The sequence below is a fragment of the Hyla sarda genome, chromosome 1 (assembly GCF_029499605.1).
Source record: "Hyla sarda isolate aHylSar1 chromosome 1, aHylSar1.hap1, whole genome shotgun sequence".
NCBI lineage: Eukaryota > Metazoa > Chordata > Amphibia > Anura > Hylidae > Hyla > Hyla sarda.
In genome coordinates, this window is record NC_079189.1 from 608,588,820 (window position 1) to 608,615,232 (window position 26,413).

Genomic DNA, 26,413 nt, shown 5'->3' on the forward strand with positions numbered 1-26,413 from the left:
TATACTATAATACTACAATACATGTATATGCTATAATACTATAATACATGTATATACTGTAATACTATAATACATGTATATACTATAATACTACAATACATGTATATACTATAATACTATAATACATGTATATACTAAAATACTACAATACATGTATATACTATAATACTACAATACATGTATATACTATAATACATGTATATACTATAATACTATAATAAATGTATATACTATAATACTATAATATATGTATATACTATAATACATGTATATACTATAATACTATAATACATGTATATACTATAATACTATAATACATGTATATACTATAATACTATAATACATGTATATGCTATAATACTATAATACATGTATATGCTATAATACTATAATACATGTATATACTATAATACTATAATACATGTATATGCTATAATACTATAATACATGTATATGCTATAATACTATAATACATGTATATGCTATAATACTATAATACATGTATATACTATAATACCATAATACATGTATATACTATAATACATGTATATACTATAATACTATAATACATGTATATGCTATAATACTATAATACATGTATATACTATAATACTATAATACATGTATATACTATAATACTATAATACATGTATATACTATAATACTATAATACATGTATATGCTATAATACTATAATACATGTATATGCTATAATACTATAATACATGTATATACTATAATACTATAATACATGTATATACTATAATACATGTATATACTATAATACTATAATACATGTATATACTATAATAATATAATACATGTAAATACTATAATACTATAATACATGTATATACTATAATACTATAATACATGTACAGTGACCCCTCGACTTATGATGGCCCAGACATATGATCATTTCAACATATGATGGCCTCTCAGAGCCCATCGTATGTTGAAGGCAGCCTCGACATATGATGCTGCTGTGTGTCGGGGCCATCGTACAAACAGCTATCTGACAGCGCTGACAACTTCACTAACTGACAGATAGTTGTTTAATGTCCCCGTGTGCCCCGTTCTGCCTCCTGTTATTCACATGCTGTCCTGCTAACTCACGCAGGCTTCCACTGTGATCTCTGTGTAAGCCCCCGCCCCCAGTGCAGCTATAGCCAATAACATGCAGCATCTTGCTGCAGGCATCCAATGAGCTGCTGGCTGCCCTCCCCTTCCTTTCCTATAGAGCTGTAGTCGGCAGGATGGTAATGGAGGACATTCTGTCCCCCCTGAAGGTATTTAAAGAACTGTACAGTACTGTATGCGATGTCACACATCACATACAATACATATACACACTATACACCCCATACATCAATGTTTTCCTATCAGTGTGCCTCCAGCTGTTGCAAAACTATAACTCCCAGCATGCCCAGACAGTCATCGGCTGTACATGCATGCTGGGAGTTGTAGTTGTGCAACAGCTGGAGGCACCCTGGTTTGTTAAACACTCCCCATACACTCCACATACAATGGTCATACCAGAACCAATTAGCAATTTCCCATAGAGATATGTATTCAACATACAATGGTTCCGAGGCCCCAGAACCAATTACAATTTTTACATAGACATATGTACTCGACATATGATGGATGGTTTCAACATATGATGGTTCTCCTGGAACCAATTAATATCATATGTTGAGGGACCACTGTATACACTATAATACTAAAATACCTGTATATACTATAATACTAAAATACGTGTATATACTATAATACTATAATACATGTATACACTATAATACTATAATACATGTATATACTATAATACATGTATATACTATAATACTATAATAAATGTATATACTATAATACTATAATACATGTATATACTATAATACTATAATAAATGTATATACTATAATACTATAATACATGTATACACTATAATACTATAATACATGTATATGCTATAATACTATAATACATGTATATACTATAATACTATAATACATGTATATACTATAATACTATAATACATGTATATACTATAATACTATAATAAATGTATATACTATAATACTATAATACTATAATACATGTATATACTATAATACTATAATACATGTATATACTATAATACTATAATACATGTATATACTATAATACTATAACACATGTATATACTATAATACTATAATACATGTATATACTATGATACTATAATACATGTATATACTATAATACTATAATACATGTATATACTATAATACTATAATACATGTATATACTATAATACTATAATACTTGTATATACTATAATACTATAATACATGTATATACTATAATACTATAATACATGTATATACTATAATACTATAATACATGTATATGCTATAATACTATAATACATGTATATGCTATAATACTATAATACATGTATATACTATAATACTATAATACATGTATATACTATAATACTATAATACATGTATATACTATAATACTATAATACCTGTATATACTATAATACTATAATACTTGTATATACTATAATACTTGTATATACTATAATACTATAATACATGTATATACTATAATACTATAATACATGTATATGCTATAATACTATAATACTTGTATATGCTATAATACTATAATACATGTATATACTATAATACTATAATACATGTATATACTATAATACTATAATACATGTATATACTATAATACTATAATACATGTATATACTATAATACTATAATACATGTATATACTATAATACTATAATACATGTATATACTATAATACATGTATATACTATAATACTATAATACATGTATATACTATAATACATGTATATACTATAATACTATAATACATGTATATGATATAATACTATAATACATGTATATACTATAATACTATAATACATGTATATACTATAATACTATAATACATGTATATACTATAATACTATAATACATGTATATACTATAATACATGTATATACTATAATACATGTATATTCTATAATACTATAATACATGTATATACTATAATACATGTATATACTATAATACTATAATACATGTATATACTATAATACTATAATACATGTATATAATATAATACTATAATACATGTATATACTATAATACTATAATACATGTATATACTATAATACTATAATACATGTATATACTATAATACTATAATACATGTATATACTATAATACATGTATATGCTATAATACTATAATACATGTATATACTATAATACTATAATACATGTATATCCTATAATACTATAATGCATGTATATACTATAATACTATAATACATGTGTATACTATAATGCTATAATACATGTATATGCTATAATACTATAATATATGTATATACTATAATACATGTATATACTATAATACTATAATACATGTATATACTATAATACTATAATATATGTATATACTATAATACTATAATACATGTATATACTATAATACTATAATAAATGTATATATTATAATACTATAATACTATAATACATGTATATACTATAATACTATAATACATGTATATACTATAATACTATAATACATGTATATACTATAATACTATAACACATGTATATACTATAATACTATAATGCATGTATATACTATAATACTATAATACATGTGTATACTATAATGCTATAATACATGTATATGCTATAATACTATAATATATGTATATACTATAATACATGTATATACTATAATACTATAATACATGTATATACTATAATACTATAATATATGTATATACTATAATACTATAATACATGTATATACTATAATACTATAATACATGTATATACTATAATACATGTATATATTATAATACTATAATACATGTATATACTATAATACTATAATACATGTATATACTATAATACTATAATATATGTATATACTATAATACTATAATACATGTATATACTATAATACTATAATACATGTATATACTATAATACATGTATATACTATAATACTATAATACATGTATATACTATAATACTATAATACATGTATATACTATAATACTATAATACATGTATATACTATAATACTATAAAACATGTATATACTATAATACTATAATACATGTATATACTATAATACTATAATACATGTATATACTATAATACTATAATACATGTATATACTATAATACTATAATACATGTATATCCTATAATACTATAATACATGTATATACTATAAAACTATAATACATGTATATACTATAATACTATAATACATGTATATACTATAATACTATAATACATGTATATACTATAATACTATAATACATGTATATACTATAATACTATAATACATGTATATACTATAATACTATAATACAGGTATATACTATAATACTATAATACATGTATATACTATAATACTATAATACATGTATATGCTATAATACTATAATACATGTAATGAAGAAATAGATGGTCCAGCGCAGGATAACGTGCAATAAAAGCCAAAATTTATTGTAGATTCAAGCCATAGGATAGCAGGACACAAGGTTACGCGTTTCAGCCGGAAAAACCAGCCTTACTCATACAAAGGGAACACCCAGGTGAACACATGGTGTAATCACGCCCACCAGATCCCGCAGTGGAAATACAAAGGCATGTGTATACATACAAAAATAAACACAATTTAAAATACTGACAACAAGCACTTTTTAGAATATAGCTATATAAAAATTAGTATAGTAATAGATATATAGAAATGGCCTAGACTGGTTACAGGTATGTAAATTTTTCAAATATTCAAATATGACAAAGGGTATAAATTCCCAAATATATTATATAGGCATATGTGATATATGCAAAGGTATATAACTGTAAATTACAATAACCATAAAACCATAGAAAAGAGAGGCATTAAGAGACATAGGATCGTAATCGTAGACACGGATGCCATGAATTATTTTAATTTCATATTCATAATGAAAAATGTATTTCAATATTAGTAATGTAAAATCACATCCTGTCTACGATTAAGGCCCTTAGGAAATCTACAGTCTAATTCCATAATCCAATAAACCTCGCGGTCTAACAATTTGTGCCTGAAATCACCCCCTCTTTTGGGTGGAATAACTCTTTCAATTCCACATAAGATCATGAAAGAATAATCTCCCTGGTGTACTCGAGCACAGTGCTGGGTCACCATTGATGTATGTCGGGAGTTAAAGTGGGCAATATCTGAGATGTGCTTCCTGGTCCTAGTTTTGAAAGAATTGGAGGTACATCCAACATATTGAAGTTTGCAGATAGTACAGGAGAACATGTAAATGACATGCATAGTATTGCAATTTATATATTGTTGTATTTTGTATTTTTTTCCGGTAGAATAAGAACTAAATTCAACAACATTATGCATGAATTTACAACAAATGCATACTTTATGTCCACATTTATATGAGCCCTTGGTGGTAAGCCATGTTTGTGCAGTAGACCTGGTGCTTGTGAAAAGACTTGGGGATAATTTTTGTCCCAAGGTGGGAGCTTTTCTAGAGACACATCTGTAGCCTGAGTCCATAATGGAACGGTATAATGGATCACCTGTAATAATGGGTATATATTTGTGGACTAGGCGACAGATAGTACTATAATCACTGCTGTATTGGGTAACAAACATAACTGGCTTTTTACTTTTTTGTTGTTGTTGTGGTGAATTTTCTGGTATGGTTGTGCCACTAGACTCTGGGTTGGTGTGTACTTTAGGGGCAGAGGAAATTAATTGGGAGCGATTTTTATTTAGTGCAATTTGCCTCGCTCTTTCTATGCTCCATTTTGGATAACCTCTGCACCTAAGACGTGCCTCAATAGTATCAGCCTCCCTATGAAAGAGCTCCAATGAAGAGCATTTTCTTCTAGCTCTTATCATCTCTCCCACGGGAAGATTGCGGATCACGTGGGGGGGGGGGGGGGGATGGCAAGACGAGGAATGCAAAATCGTATTAGATGCTGATTCTTTACGAAATGTGGTGGTAACAATGGATTTAGAGACATGATCGCCCTTCAAGTAAAGATCCAAAAAAGAAATGGTGCTTGAACTGAAAGAAACTGTGAATTTGAGTCCTATCTGATTATCATTCAAAAATTGAGTGAAGGTGTCACCTGCCGCCACATCGGACCCCCAGATAAACAGAAGGTCATCAATGTAGCGGCCATACCACCGAATGCAATTAAAGTAAGGATTATTGGGGGCGAAAAGAGTCCCCTTCTCCCACCAACACATATATATGTTGGCGAGAGAAGGGGAGAATTTCGCCCCCATAGCGGCTCCGGTGACCTGCAGGTAGTATACATCGTCAAACATAAAATAATTGTGAGAAAGTAAAAATTCTACACATGTGACAATGTACTCCTGGAGGTGACTGGGGTATTGTGAGTATGTAGACAGAAACCATGTTAATGCAATGACTGCTTTGTCGTGGGGAATAACCGAATATAGTGCAGAAACATCTGCCGTGACCCATGAAAAATTGGATCCCCATTCAATTTGACTAAAGGCGGCCAGTACATGCTTAGTGTCCCTCAAAAAGCCAGGCATGGTGACAACAAGGGGTTGAAGTAAGGTGTCAATCCATGAACACAATCTTTCATTCAAAGAAGAGATGCCAGCAACTATGGGCCTCATAGGTGGAGGAAAGGTATCCTTGTGGATTTTGGGGAGTGAATGGAAAATAGCTGTGACTGGATGGGGAATTTTGATATATTCCGCCTGTTTAATGGTAAAAAAACCTTTTTTCTCCCCAAGATCCACAAGGCTATATAGATGTGATTTAAAGATTTAAAACTTAATTTAGATATGCTATCAGATGCAAAGACATATAAAAGACTATCCAGTAACCCAGTCAACATCTTTAAATCACATCTATATAGCCTTGTGGATCTTGGGGAGGTTGACCGCGAGGTTTATTGGATTATGGAATTAGACTGTAGATTTCCTAAGGGCCTTAATCGTAGACAGGATGTGATTTTACATTACTAATATTGAAATACATTTTTCATTATGAATATGAAATTAAAATAATTCATGGCATCCGTGTCTACGATTACGATCCTATGTCTCTTAATGCCTCTCTTTTCTATGGTTTTATGGTTATTGTAATTTACAGTTATATACCTTTGCATATATCACATATGCCTATATAATATATTTGGGAATTTATACCCTTTGTCATATTTGAATATTTGAAAAATTTACATACCTGTAACCAGTCTAGGCCATTTCTATATATCTATTACTATACTAATTTTTATATAGCTATATTCTAAAAAGTGCTTGTTGTCAGTATTTTAAATTGTGTTTATTTTTGTATGTATACACATGCCTTTGTATTTCCACTGCGGGATCTGGTGGGCGTGATTACACCATGTGTTCACCTGGGTGTTCCCTTTGTATGAGTAAGGCTGGTTTTTCCGGCTGAAACGCGTAACCTTGTGTCCTGCTATCCTATGGCTTGAATCTACAATAAATTTTGGCTTTTATTGCACGTTATCCTGCGCTGGACCATCTATTTCTTCATTGCTACCTTGGTGTTGGTTCACACGGTGCCGTGCGACAGGCGTCTGGCTGGAAGGGTGAGCTGAGTTATCCTATACTCTTCTATAATACATGTATATACTATAATACTATAATACATGTATATACTATAATACTATAATATATGTATATACTATAATACTATAATACATGTATATACTATAATACTATAATACATGTATATACTATAATACTATAATATATGTATATACTATAATACTATAATACATGTATATACTATAATACTATAATACATGTATATACTATAATACTATAATATATGTATATACTATAATACTATAATACATGTATATACTATAATACTATAATACATGTATAAACTATAATACTATAATACATGTATATACTATAATACTATAATACATGTATATACTATAATACTATAATACATGTGTATACTATAATACTATAATACATGTATATACTATAATACTATAATACATGTGTATACTATAATACTATAATACATGTATATGCTATAATACTATAATACATGTATACGCTATAATACTATAATACATGTATATGCTATAATACTATAATACATGTATATACTATAATACTATAATACATGTATATACTATAATACTATAATACATGTATATACTATAATACTATAATACATGTATATACTATAATACTATAATACATGTATATACTATAATACTATAATACATGTATATGCTATAATACTATAATACATGTGTATACTATAATACTATAATACATGTATACGCTATAATACTATAATACATGTATACACTATAATACTATAATACATGTATATACTATAATACTATAATACATGTATATACATGTATATACTATAATACTATAATACATGTATATACTATAATACTATAATACATGTATATACTATAATACTATAATACATGTATATACTATAATACTATAATACATGTATATACTATAATACTATAATACATGTGTATACTATAATACTATAATACATGTATATGCTATAATACTATAATACATGTATACGCTATAATACTATAATACATGTATACACTATAATACTATAATACATGTATATACTATAATACTATAATACATGTATATACTATAATACTATAATACATGTGTATACTATAATACTATAATACATGTATATACTATAATACTATAATACATGTATATACTATAATACATGTATATACTATAATACTATAATACATGTATACGCTATAATACTATAATACATGTATACACTATAATACTATAATACATGTATATACTATAATACTATAATACATGTATATACTATAATACATGTATATACTATAATACTATAATACATGTATATACTATAATACTATAATACATGTATATACTATAATACTATAATACATGTATATACTATAATACATGTATATACTATAATACTATAATACATGTATATACTATAATACTATAATACATGTATATACTATAATACTATAATACATGTATATACTATAATACTATAATACATGTATCTACTATAATACTATAATACATGTATATACTATAATACATGTATATACTATAATACTATAATACATGTATACGCTATAATACTATAATACATGTATATACTATAATACTATAATACATGTATATACTATAATACAGACATTTAGTGTATTTTGTCCTGTTATTGTCGGTGTCCATACATCTTCTTATCCACATAGACACCTACAGTCACCGTCCTCTGACATATACACTATAATACATGTATATACTATAATACATGTATATACTATAATACTATAATACATGTATATACTATAATACTATAATACATGTATATACTATAATACTATAATACATGTATATACTATAATACTATAATACATGTATACACTATAATACTATAATACATGTATATACTATAATACTATAATACATGTATATACTATAATACATGTATATACTATAATACATGTGTATACTACAATACTATAATACATGTATAAACTATAATACTATAATACATGTATATACTATAATACATGTATATACTATAATACTATAATACATGTATATACTATAATACATGTATATACTATAATACTATAATACATGTATATACTATAATACTATAATACATGTATATACTATAATACTATAATACAGTTATATACTATAATACTATAATACATGTATATACTATAATACATGTATATACTATAATACTATAATACATGTATATACTATAATACTATAATACATGTATATACTATAATACTATAATACATGTATATACTATAATACTATAATACATGTATATACTATAATACTATAATACATGTATATACTATAATACTATAATACATGTATATACTATAATACTATAATACATGTATATACTATAATACTATAATACATGTATATACTATAATACATGTGTATACTACAATACTATAATACATGTATATACTATAATACTATAATACATGTATATACTATAATACATGTATATACTATAATACATGTATATACTATAATACATGTATATCCTATAATACTATAATACATGTATATACTATAATACTATAATACATGTATATACTATAATACTATAATACATGTATATACTATAATACTATAATACATGTATATACTATAATACTATAATACATGTATATACTATAATACTATAATACATGTATATACTATAATACTATAATACATGTATATACTATAATACTATAATACATGTATATACTATAATACTATAATACATGTATATACTATAATACTATAATACATGTATATACTATAATACTATAATACATGTATATACTATAATACTATAATACATGTATATACTATAATACAGACATTTAGTGTATTTTGTCCTGTTATTGTCGGTGTCCATACATCTTCTTATCCACATAGACACCTACAGTCACCGTCCTCTGACATATACACTATAATACATGTATATACTATAATACTATAATACATGTATATACTATAATACTATAATACATGTATATACTATAATACTATAATACATGTATATACTATAATACTATAATACATGTATATACTATAATACTATAATACATGTATATACTATAATACTATAATACATGTATATACTATAATACTATAATACATGTATATCCTATAATACTATAATACATGTATATACTATAATACTATAATACATGTATATCCTATAATACTATAATACATGTATATCCTATAATACTATAATACATGTATACACTATAATACTATAATACATGTATATACTATAATACTATAATACATGTATATACTATAACACTATAATACATGTATATACTATCATACTATAATACATATATATACTATAATACTATAATACATGTATATACTATAATACTATAATACATGTATATACTATAATACTATAATACTTGTATATACTATAATACTATAATACATGTATATACTATAATACTATAATACATGTATACACTATAATACATGTATACACTATAATACTATAATACATGTATACACTATAATACTATAATACATGTATACACTATAATACTATAATACATGTATATACTATAATACTATAATACATGTATATACTATAATACTATAATACATGTATATACTATAATACTATAATACATGTATATACTATAATACAGACATTTAGTGTATTTTGTCCTGTTATTGTCGGTGTCCATACATCTTCTTATCCACATAGACACCTACAGTCACCGTCCTCTGACATATACATTATAATACATGTATATACTATAATACTATAATACATGTATATACTATAATACTATAATACATGTATATACTATAATACTATAATACATGTATATACTATAATACTATAATACATGTATATACTATAATACTATAATACATGTATATACTATAATACTATAATACATGTATATACTATAATACTATAATACATGTATATACTATAATACATGTATATACTATAATACTATAATACATGTATATACTATAATACTATAATACATGTATATACTATAATACTATAATACAGGTATATACTATAATACTATAATACATGTATATACTATAATACTATAATACATGTATATACTATAATACTATAATACATGTATATACTATAATACTATAATACATGTATATACTATAATACTATAATACATGTATATACTATAATACTATAATACATGTATACACTATAATACTATAATACATGTATATACTATAATACATGAATATACTATAATACTATAATACATGTATATACTATAATACTATAATACATGTATATACTATAATACTATAATACATGTATATACTATAATACTATAATACATGTATATACTATAATACAGACATTTAGTGTATTTTGTCCTGTTATTGTCGGTGTCCATACATCTTCTTATCCACATAGACACCTACAGTCACCGTCCTCTGACATCATTTATCTCTACACTGAGCAGATGAGCCTAGAGCAGCAGCCCCTGATCACGTGACTCCTCCTCCTCCTCCATGTGACTGATCACCTGACTGTGACATCATCGCAGGTCCTGTTAGTACACTTCCTGTACATCTCTGCCGGTGAAGGTATGTCTATATACGTGTGTGTTATGTGTTTGTGTGTGTATATATATATATATATATATATATATATTTATTTATTATGTGTGTGTATGTATGTAGATATGTGTGTATATAAATATATATGTCTGTGTGTGTGTGTATATATATGTATGTATCTATATGTTTGTGTACTTATAATATATATATATATATGTTTTTGTGTGTGTATATATATATATAATATAATATATGTGTGTGTGTGTAAGGAAAAACACAGAGGGAGCCAGCACTGGATGACCACTGGGGATGTGCCCGTAATCCACCCGAACGCCAAGGACGGGTACACTTCACACTCTCTCCAAAGGAAACAGCAACAATCGCCAGGTCCAGTATAATAGCAAACTGGTGTTTATTGCATGTGTGTGTATATATAATATATATGTATGTTTGTGTGTGTGTGTGTATAAATAATATTTATGTACGTTTGTGTGTGTGTGTGTGTGTGTGTGTGTATGTGTATATATATATATATATATATATATATATATATATATATTGTGTTTGTGTGTATATATATATGTATATATATATGTGTGTGTGTGTATGCCCCACCTAGAGGCACAGGGGGCATTATATACACACACCCCTTGCCCAATACATGAAAGCCCTAAAGTGCTGGAGAGGATTGTATTAAATTCCAGCCTCTCGCCCATATACAGCCTTCACAAGCTCAACACTTCTGCTCATGGCTGCACTCGTGCTTGTGGCTGCGACGTAGTGTACTCACCTATAAGAATAACACTAATCTTAGTAAAGCGCTCAGAGTTGTGTCATCAACCGCACCTATAGAGGGCAAAAGTAACCCATATAGGGAGAAAAGAGAAGAGTGCACGACTCTGAGAAATAATACCATGTCTGCTGCATCCACCATCACATCCTATACGCTGGACTATATCAGCATGACAGCAATAGTAACTACCAAATATCTGGCCTCTTGAGTCGTTACCTGGTCTGAGAAAACTGTGGTAGCCACCCTCACTCTGAAGGACGGACCAACACTGAAATACGGACCAAGCTGACGTATACAAATTAACGTGGCAAGAGGGAATGGTAAGATGCTTGTCAGGCACAGATACAGTTCTATCCCATGTTCCTGCCATAAGAGGCAAAAATAAACTGCTAGATAAATGACACACCTGATGGCACGACATTCCTTTAGTGACTACGCTCTTGTGAAGCCAGTGCCTATAGACTAGACAATGTCATGTAAGCAACTTACCTGAAAGTAACCTGACTATACAAAATTAATCTACCCTTAAGTATATCATAAATCTACCAAACCCAGAGCCCAAGTATACAATCCCCTATCTGACGATGTTATTGCTATTAATCCGTATCAATATGCATGAACCATACAATGCATGCCCCTTAAACTATGGCAGGCACAAGTATAAAAGCCCCCAATTGGTCTAAAGAAGTGTCATTAACCATAATGGTGTGGTACGTCCTCCTGCAGACGTGGCAGGAATAACTAGTATAGCATGTAAATGAAAACGACTAGGTGAATGGTGCCTGGGGACCTGCAACACAGAAGGCTACCAGACCATATCTATCATCATCCATATCTATCATCATCTGGATAAAACCTAATTAAAGGGGTACTCTGCCCCTAGACATCTTATCCCTTATCCAAAGGATAGGGGATAAGATGTCAGATCGCCGGGGTCCCGCTGCTGGGGACCCCCGGGATCTCTCCTGCGGCACCGCTCTATAATTACAGCACAGAGCACACTCGTTCTGTGCGTAATGACGGGCAATACAGGGGCCGGAGCATGATTAAGTCACGGCTCCGCCCCTCATGACTTCACGGCCCATCCCCTCAAAACAAGTCTATGGGAGGGGGCGTGGCAGAATTGCATTTAGAATTGCATTAAGGGGGCGGGCCGTGACTTCACAGCGTAACGATGCTCTGGCCCCTGTATCGCCGGTCATTACGCACAGAGCGAGTGTGCTCTGCGCAGTAATAATAGCGGGGTGCCGCAACGGAGATCCCAGCGGACCTTGGTGATCTGACATCTTATCCCCTATCCTTTGGAGCGGAAAGGGGCGGAGTACCCCTTTAACCCCTTAAGGACCAGGCCATTTTACACCTTAGGACCAGAGCATTTTTTGCACATCTGACCACTGTCACTTTAAACATTAATAACTCTGGAATGCTTTTAGTTATCATTCTGATTCCGAGATTGTTTTTTCGTGACATATTTTACTTTAACATAGTGGTAAAATTTTGTGGTAACTTGCATCCTTTCTTGGTGAAAAATCCCAAAATTTTATGAAAAAAATGAAAATTTTGCATTTTTCTAACTTTGAAGCTCTCTGTTTGTAAGGAAAATGGATATTCCCCCCAAAAAATTTTTTGGATGACATATACAATACGTCTACTTTATGTTTGCATCATAAAATTGACTTTTTTTACTTTTGGAAGACACCAGAGCGCTACAAAGTTCAGCAGCAATTTTCAAATTTTTCTAAAAATTTTCAAATTCACTATTTTTCAGTGACCAGTTCAGGTTTGAAGTGGATTTGAAGGGTCTTCATATTAGAAATACCCCATAAATGACCCCATTATAAAACCACCCCCCAAAGTATTCAAAATGGCATTCAGTAAGTGTTTTAACCCTTTAGGTGTTTCACAGGAACAGCAGCAAAGTGAAGGAGAAAATTCAAAATCTTCATTTTTTACACTCGCATGTTCTTGTAGACCCAGTTTTTGAATTTTTGCAAGGGGTAAAAGGAGAAACTTTTTACTGTAGCCCAATTTCTCTCGAGTAAGCACATACCTCATATGTCTATGTAAAGTGTTCGGTGGGTGCAGTGGAGGGCTAAGAAGGGAAGGAGTGACAAGGGGATTTTGGAGAGAAAAATTTTCTGAAATGGTTTTTGGGGTCATGTCACCTTTAGGAAGCCCCTATAGTGCCAAAACAGCAAAAAAAAAAAAAAAAAACACATGGCATACCATTTTGGAAACTAGACCCCTCGGGGAACGTAACAAGGAATTAAGTGAGCCTTAACAGGTGTTTCATGACTTTTGCAAATGTAAAAAAAAAAATAATAATTTACATAAAATGCTTGTTTTCCCCAAAATTTTACATTTTTACAAAGGTTTAAAGCAGAAAATACCCCCCAAAATTTGAAGCCCAATTTCTCCCAATTCAGAAAACACCCCATGTGGGGGTGAAAAGTGCTCTGCTGGCGCACTACAGGTCTCAGAAGAGGAGCAGTCACATTTGGCTTTTTGGAAGCAAATTTTGCTCTGGGGGCATGCCGCATTTAGGAAGCCCCTATGGTGCCAGGACAGCAAAAAAAAAAACACATGGCATTATATTTTGGAAACTAGACCCCTTGGGGAACGTAACAAGGGGTAAAGTGAACCTTAATACCCCACAGGGGTTTCACAACTTTTGCATATGTAAAAAAAAATAAAAAATACAAAATTTTACAGAAAATGCTTGGTTTCCCAAAAATTTTACATTTTTACAAAGGGTTAAAGCAGAAAATAACCCCCAAAATTTGAAGCCCAATTTCTCCCGATTCAGAAAACACCCCATATGGGGGTGAAAAGTGCTCTGCTGGCTCACTACAGGTCTCAGAAGCGGAATAGTCACATTTGGCTTTTTGGAAGCAAATTTTGTTCTGGGGGCATGCCGCATATAGGAAGCCCCTATGGTGCCAGGACAGCAAAAAAAAAAAAAACACATGGCATTATATTTTGGAAACTAGACCCCTTGGGGAACGTAACAAGGGGTAAAGTGAACCTTAGTACACCACAGGGATTTCACGACTTTTGCATATGTAAAATAAAATATTTTTTTTCACTAAAATGTTGGTTTCCCCACAAATTTCACATTGTTGCAAGGGTTATTAGTAGAAAAGACCCCCAAAAATTTGTAACCCCCATCTCTTCTGAGTATGGAGGTACCCCATAAGTAGACGTCAAGTGCACTACGTGCGAACTACAATGCTCAGAAGAGAAGGAGTCACATTTGCAAACTTTGCTGAAATGGGGGGTACATGTCGCATTTAGGAAGCCCCTATGGTGCCAGGACAGCAAAATACCCTCCACATGTCATACCATTTTGGAAACTAGACTCCTTGAGGAATGTAACAAGGGGTAAAGTGAGCCTTAATACCCTATAGGGGTTTCACCACTTTTGCATATGTAAAAAAAAATAATAATAATTTCACAAAAATGTGTGTTTCCCCCAAAATTTTACATTTTTACAAGGGTTAATAGCAGAAAAGACACCCCCACAATTTGTAAATACATTTCTTTGGAGTAAGGACATACCTTATTTTTTGATGATTTAGGCTTGGTGGTCAGGGACCTGAAGCTTGATATGGAGCCAGGATATGGGACCCCCCCTCAAGGAGCGCTAATGGGGGGAGCACTGAGCCCTTAAACACTATGGGGGACAACGGGCCGTAACTGGGGTAGACAGGTGGGGTACAGAGGCCCGTAATATGGGGTACAGTGGGCCAGAAAATTATAAAACATAATAAAACAGGATATGTTCCCAGAATGATGACCCAGAGCATAGCCAAAACTAAAAACAAATATGCATGCCCCAAACCCTATGCTCTGAATCATCATTCTGGGAATGTGATGTGTGTGGCCGTCCCTAACCTGTTGCCTCAAATGCGCACCCCGCTCAGGTGGAGAGAGAGAGTTGTGCATTTAAGGCAACATAAAAAGTCCCCGATGATAGTGACTCAGTGACCTATGACCCATTTTTGAAAAAACACCCCCAGAGGTCTTATCAGGTTTTGTTGTTTTTTTCAGGTTTTTTTGGGCAATATAGTGATTTTATGGGGGTTACATTTTGGAATGTACTCTGGACTTGGTACATTGGTCAAATTATGGAAAATTCAAATGAAAAGAGAAAATTTTGTGCTCCATGGAAGTGTGATACTCCCTGAAGCAGCCTATGCAGAGGCCCGGATTATCTGGGCAAGTGTCACATTGATAGGTGGTGTCCTTGCGCATCCCCTTCCTGAAACACACTCTGCATTTTTTTCTGGGTTCGTCCCTTCTTTCCAGTGGGGGGATCACACCTGGAAAGTGCTGGCCGGGGACGATCCTGGCGCCTATAACTCCAGACCCTTGGGAAGTCCGGCCTGATCTTTCACGGTCGCCAAAGATCAGGAACCTTAGGACTTCTTCTTGGTACTGGAGGAATGTCCCTGTGTTGCCAGCGTACTGGGATAGTACAAAAGCGTTGTACATGGCAACCTGTACCAAGTAGACCGCAACTTTTTTGTACCATGCCCGTGTTTTCCGCATGGCGTTGTATGTCCAGAATGCAATCGGGCTTGAGGACCGGTCCCACGGTACCTCGCACAGGGACAGGGGTGCTGCTGTTCCCATGAATAGTGGTGAGCATAAGGACATCCCTCTTATCCTTATACTTCACCAACAACAGCTTATCATGGGTCAGGGCACGGGACTCACTCTTGGGAATAGGCGTCTTGACCAAATTTAGAGGGAGGCCTCTCTGGTTTTTCCGCACGGTCCCACAAGCGGACGTGGATCTGGCGGCAAGGGATGTGAAGAGAGGGATGCTGGTATAAAAGTTGTCCACGTACACGTGGTAACCCTTATCCAGCAATGGGTACATAAGGTCCCAAACGATTTTCCCGCTAACACCCAGAATGGGGGAACAATCTTGGGGTTCAATACGGGAATCTCGTCCCTCATATACTCTAAACCTGCAAGTGTACCTGGAGGTACTCTCGCAGAGTTTATAGAGCTTCACGCCATACCGCGCCCGCTTCGAGGGAATATACTGGCAGAAGATGAGTCTCCCCTTAAAACTGATGAGAGACTCTTCTACCGAGAGGTCCCTGAGCGGTACGTAGACCTCCAAATATTTGGCCCCAAAGTGATCGATGACCGGCCTCACTTTGTAAACCCGGTCATAGGCGGGATCACCTCTGGGCGGACATGCCGCATTATCTGCATAATGCAGGCATTTCCGAATAGCCTCGAACCGCCTCCGTGTCATCGCCATACTGTGAAGCGGGGTCTGGTAGAGGACGTCCCCGCTCCAGTAATGACGAGCACTTGTTTTTTTGTCCAGGCCCATATGCAGCGAGAGGCCCCAAAATGTCCTCATTTCCGCTGCATCAATGGCGCGCCATTCATTGGACCTGGCCAAAAAGGAATCTGGGTGGTGGGCAATGAACTGCTGGGCGTACAAGTTCGTTTTCTCCACCATTAGATTGACCAGGCTGTCACTGAAAAAAACATAAAAAAGTCCAGATCAGTGAAGCCAGCCGTGTCAATCCGGATTCCTGAGTCGCCAACAAACTTAGGAATCCTTGGCTGATAATCCTCTGGGGGGCTCCAGACAGGGTCATCGGAAGGGGGCTCCGATGCACTTGTCTGGGGGGCCGGACTCCTATTACGAGCGGCATTGCCACTCGTACTAGTGTCGGCCACTGGGTCACCCTCATGGGGGGGGTGTGGCCTCACCTGGCGACGTCTCCGCCGCCGTACGGGGGGCTCATCATCACTGCTAGATGATGAGGAGGACGATGAAGAACACAAAAATGTAGGATCTTCATCATCCTAACTGGCAGATTCGGAGTCGGAGGCTAAAAAAGCGTAAGCCTCCGCTGCCGAAAATGCCCGGCGGACCATCGCCTTTTTTCTACGGTGGCGGGGGGGGGGGGGGGGGACGGTGGCGGGGGGGGAAGGGGTGTGTGCGGGTGGAGGGGGCAGGGAAGTGTGTATGTGGTGCTTGGTGTACTACTTTATATATAACGGTGTGTTATAATTGGGGGGGGATCAGACCCTAATAGGACCCTTGAGGACCTATTAGGGGGTCGGGGGGGGTACTTTTTTTTTACTTAATTAGTCCTACCTGTCCCTATACACTGCTCTCCCTATTGTAACGGCTCCTGAGGGGGCTCCGAGGGGGGGGTCGACGGTCTTCTCCTCACTGCTGCACCCGCTGACTGAACGCAGAGAGCGGGTACAGCAGCGGGAAGGAGCCGTTAACCCCTCCTCTGCCGCTCTGGTATTGGCTGGACGATCGCCGGCCAATAGCATCGTTGCTGGGGCGTTGACAGTATTGTCACCGCTCCCCAGCAACGGTAGGTGATTGGCGGTGTATTGTACACCGCCGATCACAATTTATTTCCAAGTCATCGGGTCATCACTGACCCGAATGACCGGAATCACCGCAGATCGCCCGCGCGATCGCACGCGGACGATCTGCGGCGATCGTCGACATGTGGAGGTCCCGGGACCCCCCTCGGCGTTTGCCTGGGATGCCTGATGAATGATTTCAGTAGGCGTCTGGTTTCGCAACCCGCCCGGCGCGCGGCGAGATGCGAAATTTGCTGGGACGTATGAGTACGTCCCTGGTCCTTAAGACCCAGGGCGCAGGGACGTACTCATACGTCCGTGGTCCTTAAGGGGTTAAGCCATCAATCTGGAAGTGTAAGCTGTGGAAAAGAAATTTGACCTGTAGACATGACTGGTTTCACACAGAACCAACCATGAATAAAACAAGCACCTAATTGAATCCTCTAACCAACGATTATGCACGTGGAAGTCATACCGACCCGATGGTGACTGTAAGCATAAGCCTGTATAAGCCTGCAGGCGTGACAGAGGGGCAGATGACTGAATGTTGTGATGTTTTTGCCCTGATGCCAAGACAGTGACAATAACTGCGCAGTGCATCCCCTAGCAGACACGACATGCATAACAGGTATACAATCACCTATGTGTAGCAATGGTATTGCTCTGAAAACATGTAATTACCAATTACTACACAATGCATCCCCCTGCAGACGTGGCAGGTATGCTGGGTAAACGCCGCCTTTGTGTCAAGAGGCTACTGCTCTGAAAAACCTGTCAGTAACAATAATCAGAGTAGTGCATCCCAAATACAACCATCTGTATGCCATTATGTTATTGCGCTGAAGACGTGTCCGTTACAATAACTGCATGGTGCCTCCCCTGCAGATGTGTTAGGCATTATGGGTATACCACCGCCTATGTGTCATAATGCAATGTACTGAAGTAGTGTCAGTAACAATAACTGTGTCCCTGCAGACATGGCAGGCATGACAGATAAACACCCCTATGTGCGTATGCATGCAAACAACCTTGGTGCCCTGTGTTGATGTCATGAAAACTATTAATAGCGCATGAATGGTAACTACATCTTGCATAAACGTGATGCTAATTTATCCCAATATAATGCTAAGAACTAGGGATCGACCGATATTGATTTTTTACGTCCGATACCGATAATCTGTGGCCTTTCAGGCTGATAACTTATACCGATATTCCGGTATAAGTTATCGGCTATTTCTTATATCCGGTATAAGTTATCGGCTATTTTAATAAGACGCACTGCCTCCATCTCATGACACTTAGCGACTCCAATACATTCAACACACAATGGAGAGTTATAGTATGCAGTAAACCCTATTTAAGAGAATTATCCGTAGAATGCATACTATAACATTATGTACAGAATAAAATGCTATAAGATAAATGCAGACTGAAATACTAACAGCATATACACAACTCACTGCTACAAACATCTGCTCATAATAATGCTATGAACGTATGTACAGAATAATTGCTAAAACGTATGCCCAGAATGCTGTGTGTGCTAAATGCTATACCGTGCACGATTAAATGCTCTTACCGTGACAGTCAATTGATGCTATAACCATATGCACAAATCGATGCTAAAACTACCGCTAACAACCGCTTAGCGTATATCAGAAATAACTGCTACATAGAACAAATGCTAAATGTGTGAACAGTACAAACGCCACACATATGCACAGAATGAATGCTATGACCATATACACAAAAAGCATACTAAACACGGCATATACACCCTAACCTGCTCAAATAACAACTGCTATAAGCATGCAAGACAAAATGCTATGAACTCGTGAATTACCGTATTTATCGGGGTATACCACGCACCGGCCTATAACACGCACCCTCATTTTACCAAGGATATTTGGGTAAAAAAAGTTTTTTACCCAAATATCCATGGTAAAATGAGGGTGCGTGTGTGCGCGTGTATACCCCGATACACCCCCAGGAAAGGCAGGGGGAGAGGGGCCGTCGCTGCCCGCTTCTCTCCCCCTGCCTTTCCTGGGGTCTAGAGCGCTGCTGTCGGCCCTTTTCACCCCCTGGTTCACCCAGCGTCGTTGCTATGCACTGTGCGGCGCACTGACGTCAGTGCTCCGCGCCGTTCAGCGCATAGCAACGACGCCGGGGACGCACAACGGAGGCCTGCAGCAGCGCGGACCCGACTCAGGTAATTATGCCACCGGGGATGGGGGGAGGCACCGGGGCAGCGGCACCGGCAATGGGTGCTGCTTGCCCCTTCTCTCCCCCTGGCTGTCGGCGCCGCTTCTCTCCCCCTGGCTATCGGCGCCGGCACTGATAGTCAGGGGGACAGAACGGGCAGCGGCGCCGATAACCAGGGGGTGAGAAGGGTCGACAGCAGCGCTCTAGACCCCAGGAAAGGCAGGGGGAGAGAAGCGGGCAGCGACGGCCTCTCTCCCCCTGCCTTTCCTGGGGGTGTATCGGCGTACAACACGCACACAGACTTTAGGCTAAAAATTTTAGCCTAAAAACTGCGTGTTATACGCCGATAAATACGGTATATGTGTTGTGAATGTAACATGAATACTATGAATGACTACGAGATATACATGCTATGACTGCATCTATGATATGAATACTAAGACCATATCCATTGTAAATACTATAAATGTTTGCGAGATATGCAAGCTATTAACACATGCAAGACCCAAAACCTACGAGGATATGAAAGACATAAATGCTATGAATGCATGCGCGACATAATCTTCTGAACATTGGAGACATAATTGCTAAGAACACAATCATGATGTTAACGCTGAAAACGTCCGTGTGATAACTGCTTTGCACGTATGTGAGACATGAATACTATGAACACATTTAAAGGGGTACTCCGGTGAAAACCTTTTTTCTTTTAAATCAACTGGTGGCAGAAAGTTAAACATATTTGTAAATTACTTCTATTAAAAAATCTTAATCCTTCCAGTACTTATTAGCTGCTGAATTCTACAGAGAAAATTCCTTTCTTTTTGGAACACTGATGACATCACGAGCACAGTGCTCTCTGCTGACATCTCTGTCCATTTTAGCAACCATGCATAGCAGATGTATGCTAAGGGCAGCTTGGTGGCTCAGTGGTTAGCACTGGTGCCTTGCAGTGCTGGGGACTTGGGTTCAAATCCCACTAAGGACAACAATAAATAAAGCTTTATTATTATTATAATAACGTCAGTAGAGAGAACTGTGCTCGTGATGTCATCAGAGAGCATTCCAAAAAGAAAAGAATTTCCTCTGTAGCATTCAGTAGCTAATAAGTACAGGAAGGATTAAGATTTTTTAATAGAAGTAATTTACAAATATGTTTAACTTTCTGCCACCAGTTGATTTAAAAGAAAAAAGGTTTTCACCGGAGTACCCCTTTAAGGCAAATGCTGTGGACGTATGTGACACATAACTGCTATAAACGTACTCAAGACATAATTGCTATAAATGTAAGCGATATAAATGCGTGATATAACTGATATGAACGTATGTGAGATATCATGCTATGAATATATGCAAGACAGATGCATTAAACACATGCTACACTTAAATGCTATAAACGTATTCAAAGCATAAAAGTTATAAACGAGATACAAGATACAAACCTGACGCTGAATAGCGCCACAGTAGAGAAAAACAGCTACAAAACATGATGAACATAACATATGTACCATGTTAAATACAAGTGATTGAAACTAAAAAAAAAGGTGAGGTATGTTCGTGAAACGGGCACTTATATGAGTCACATGATAAACATAAGCCTGAAGACGTGACAAGATTTAAAAAGATAAGCCTGAAGGCGTGTAAATATTGTATAAAATGTAAGCCTGAAGACATGACAGGTGAAAAATACAATGCACCTGTCCTCCTTCTCAAGAACTGAAAGTCCCCAAACAATACCAAATTGGTCTCTTCTACTATCTGTTCATGTTGGAGACATTAAAAGTGCCTTATTTGGTAGTTCCAACCTCAGTACTTTCACTCACTGTAAATGATAAGATAATTCCTCCTGTCATTTTTGATAATTAATGATCTTTTCTTCTGATATAAATAATTCCAGGTGACTTCTACTGTCTGATGATGTTTACAATATGTCTTATCTTATGAATCAGGGTGAAGACATGAACAATATTAACGCTCTAGAGACATATGTGAGTGATGATGAGCAGTATAAGGAGGATATTCCTACATGCAAAGATCTGATCTCTAATAATGCTACAGGGATAAAAGAAGAAGAGGAGACAGATGTGAGCGATGATGAGCAGTATAAGGAGGACATTCCTACAGGGAAAGATCTGATCTATATTAATGCTACAGACATAAAGGAAGAAGAAGAGACAGATGTGAGCAGTGATGAGCAGTATAAGAAGGACATTCCTACAGGGAAAGATCTGATCGATATTAAAGCTACAGACACAAAGAAAGAAGAAGAGACAGATGTGACCGGTGATGAGCAGCATAAGGAGGACATTCCTACAGGGAAAGATCTGATCGATATTAATGCTACAGACACAAAGAAAGAAGAGACAGATGTGACCGGTGATGAGCAGTATAAGGAGGACATTCCTACAGGGAAAAATCTGATCAATATTAATGCTACAGACATAAAGGAAGAAGAAGAGACAGATGTGAGTGGTGATGAGCAGTATAAGGAGAATATTCCTACAGGGAAAGATCTAAACTATACTAATACTACAGACACAAAGGAAGAAGAAGAGGAAACAGATTTGAGCGGTGATGAGCAGTATAAGGAGGACAATCCTACAGGTAACCGCCCAGGTGAGTAGTAACCACTAAACATAGAGAATATACTGCTGCTGCTATCTATATGGGATCAGGATATTAAATTTTTGCCATGCTTTCCCCAAAATGTCAGCAAAAACGTTGCTATTACCTGTCACTTTTACTGCGATTTTATAAAATTACGGCCATAAGGCAGAAAAAACGAATGCATGGTGTGAACACAGCATAAAGCCTTCATAAAACATCTCAGCTGTAATTATAGGTCAAATCACTTTCTCCTTATGGTAATATTTCTTTAACCCCTTAATGACACAGCCATTTTTTTTTTGCAAATCTGACCACCTTCACTTTATGCATTAATAACTCTGAGTTGGTTTTACTTGTGAATTTGATTCTGAGATAGTTTTTGTGACATATTCTACTTTAATATAGTGGTAATTTGCCATCGATACTTGCATCATTTCTTGGTGAAAAAGTCCAAGATTTCATGAAAATTTTAAGTATTTGGCATTTTTCTAACTTTGAAGCTCTCTGCTTGTAAGGAAAATGGACAGACCAAATAAATGATTTACTGATTGACGAATACAATATGTCTAGTGTATGTTTGCATCATACAGAAGATATCTTTATATTATTAGATACAATATATTATGTTGACTTTATGAAGTTGACATATTGTTACTTTTTGAAGACATTAGAAGGCTTCAAAGTATAGCAGCAATTTTCCATATTTCCTCGAAAAATTTTACATTTTAATATTTTCAGGGGCCAGTTCAGTTAGAAGTGGATTTGAGGGGCCTTTCTTTGTGAAATCCCCCATAAATGACCCCATTATAGAAACTGCACCCCTCAAAGTATTCAAAATGACATTCAGAAAGTTTGTTAAAGCTTTAGATGTTCCCCAGGGATAGCAGCAAAGTGAAGGAAAAAACTCAATCTCAATTTTTTTGCAGTAACATGTTCTTGTAGCCCCATTTTTTCATTTTTACAAGGAGTATAAGGAGAAAAAGCCCCCAAAAATTTGTAACCCAATTTCTCTTGATTATGGAAATACCTCTTATCTGGATGTAAAATGCTCTGCGGGTGCACTACAGGGCTCAGAAGGGAAGGAGCAACTTTGGGATTTTCGGGAGAGAATTTTGCTGAAATGCTTTTTGGGGGGAGGGGGCATGTCGCATTTAGGAAGCCCCTATGTGCCGGAACAGCAAAAAGAAAAAAGCCCCACATGGCACACTATTTGGGAAACTAAATCACACAAAGAACGTAACAAGAGGTATAGTGTGCCTTAACGCCCCACAGGTGTTTGATGAATTTTCGTTGAATTTGGACATGAAAAATTAGTTTTTTTTTCACTACAATGCTGGTGTTACCCCAAAAGTTTTCATTTTCACAAGGGGTAATAGAGGCAAAATCCCCCCCAAAATTTGTAACCCCATTTCTTTTGAGTATGGAAATACCCCATATGTGGACGTAAAGTGCGCTACAAGCACGCTACAACGCTCAGAAGAGATGGAGCTAAATTTGGCTTGGAGATAGAATTTTACTGAAATGGTTTTGGGGGGCATGTTGCATTTAGGAAGCCCCCATAGTGAAAGAAAAGCAAAAGCAAAAAAAACACATGGTACATTTGGGAAACTACACCCCTCAAGGAACATAACAAGAAGTACATTGAGCCTTAACACCCCAAAGGTGATTTTTTTTTCACTAAAATGCTGTTGTTACCCCAAATTTTTTATTTTCACAAGTGGTAATAGGATAAAAATTCCCACAACATTTTTAACCCAATTATGTCTGAGTATGGAAATACCCCATATGTATACGTAAAGTGCTCTGTGGGTGCACAACAGGGCTCAGAAGAGAAGGAGCGCCATTGGGCTTTTGGAGAGAGAATTTGTCTGGAATTCAAGTTGGGGCCATGTGCATTTACAAAGCCCCTGTGCTGCCAGAACAGTGGACCCCCCACATGTGACCCCATTTTGGAAATTAAATGAAATTTTTTTTTTTCAAACAAACATGCTGGTGTAGCCCCAATTATTTCATTTTCAGAAGTGGTAAAATGAGAAAAAGCCCCCAAAAATGTGTAACACAATTTCTCCCGACTACAGAAATACCCCATACGAGAGCCTAAACTGTTGCCTTGAAATACGACAGGGCTCCAAAGTGAGAGAGCACCATGCGCATTTGAGGCCTAAATTAGTGATTTGTAGGGCGGCTGAGGCTATGTTCAGACGGTGGAATGTCCGCACAAAAAATTTCCGTGCGGACATTCCACTGAC

General features: G+C 34.9%; 1 protein-coding gene across 2 annotated transcripts in view; it reads left to right on the forward strand.

Annotated features, from left to right (window-relative positions):
- LOC130297525 (oocyte zinc finger protein XlCOF6-like) overlaps window positions 1-26,413 on the forward strand; it is a 66,967-nt gene that overhangs the window by 36,696 nt on the left and 3,858 nt on the right. The window contains exons 2-5 of one of the 2 annotated variants that reach the window (XM_056550084.1): window positions 7,638-7,653; window positions 12,106-12,229; window positions 12,472-12,589; window positions 23,507-24,173. In XM_056550084.1, coding sequence (XP_056406059.1) covers window positions 23,516-24,173 — 658 coding nt within the window. In that variant the 5' untranslated portion in view covers window positions 7,638-7,653; window positions 12,106-12,229; window positions 12,472-12,589; window positions 23,507-23,515. The remainder of the gene's footprint in view (window positions 1-7,637; window positions 7,654-12,105; window positions 12,230-12,471; window positions 12,590-23,506; window positions 24,174-26,413) is intronic. The other variant, XM_056550090.1, reaches the window with a different exon arrangement.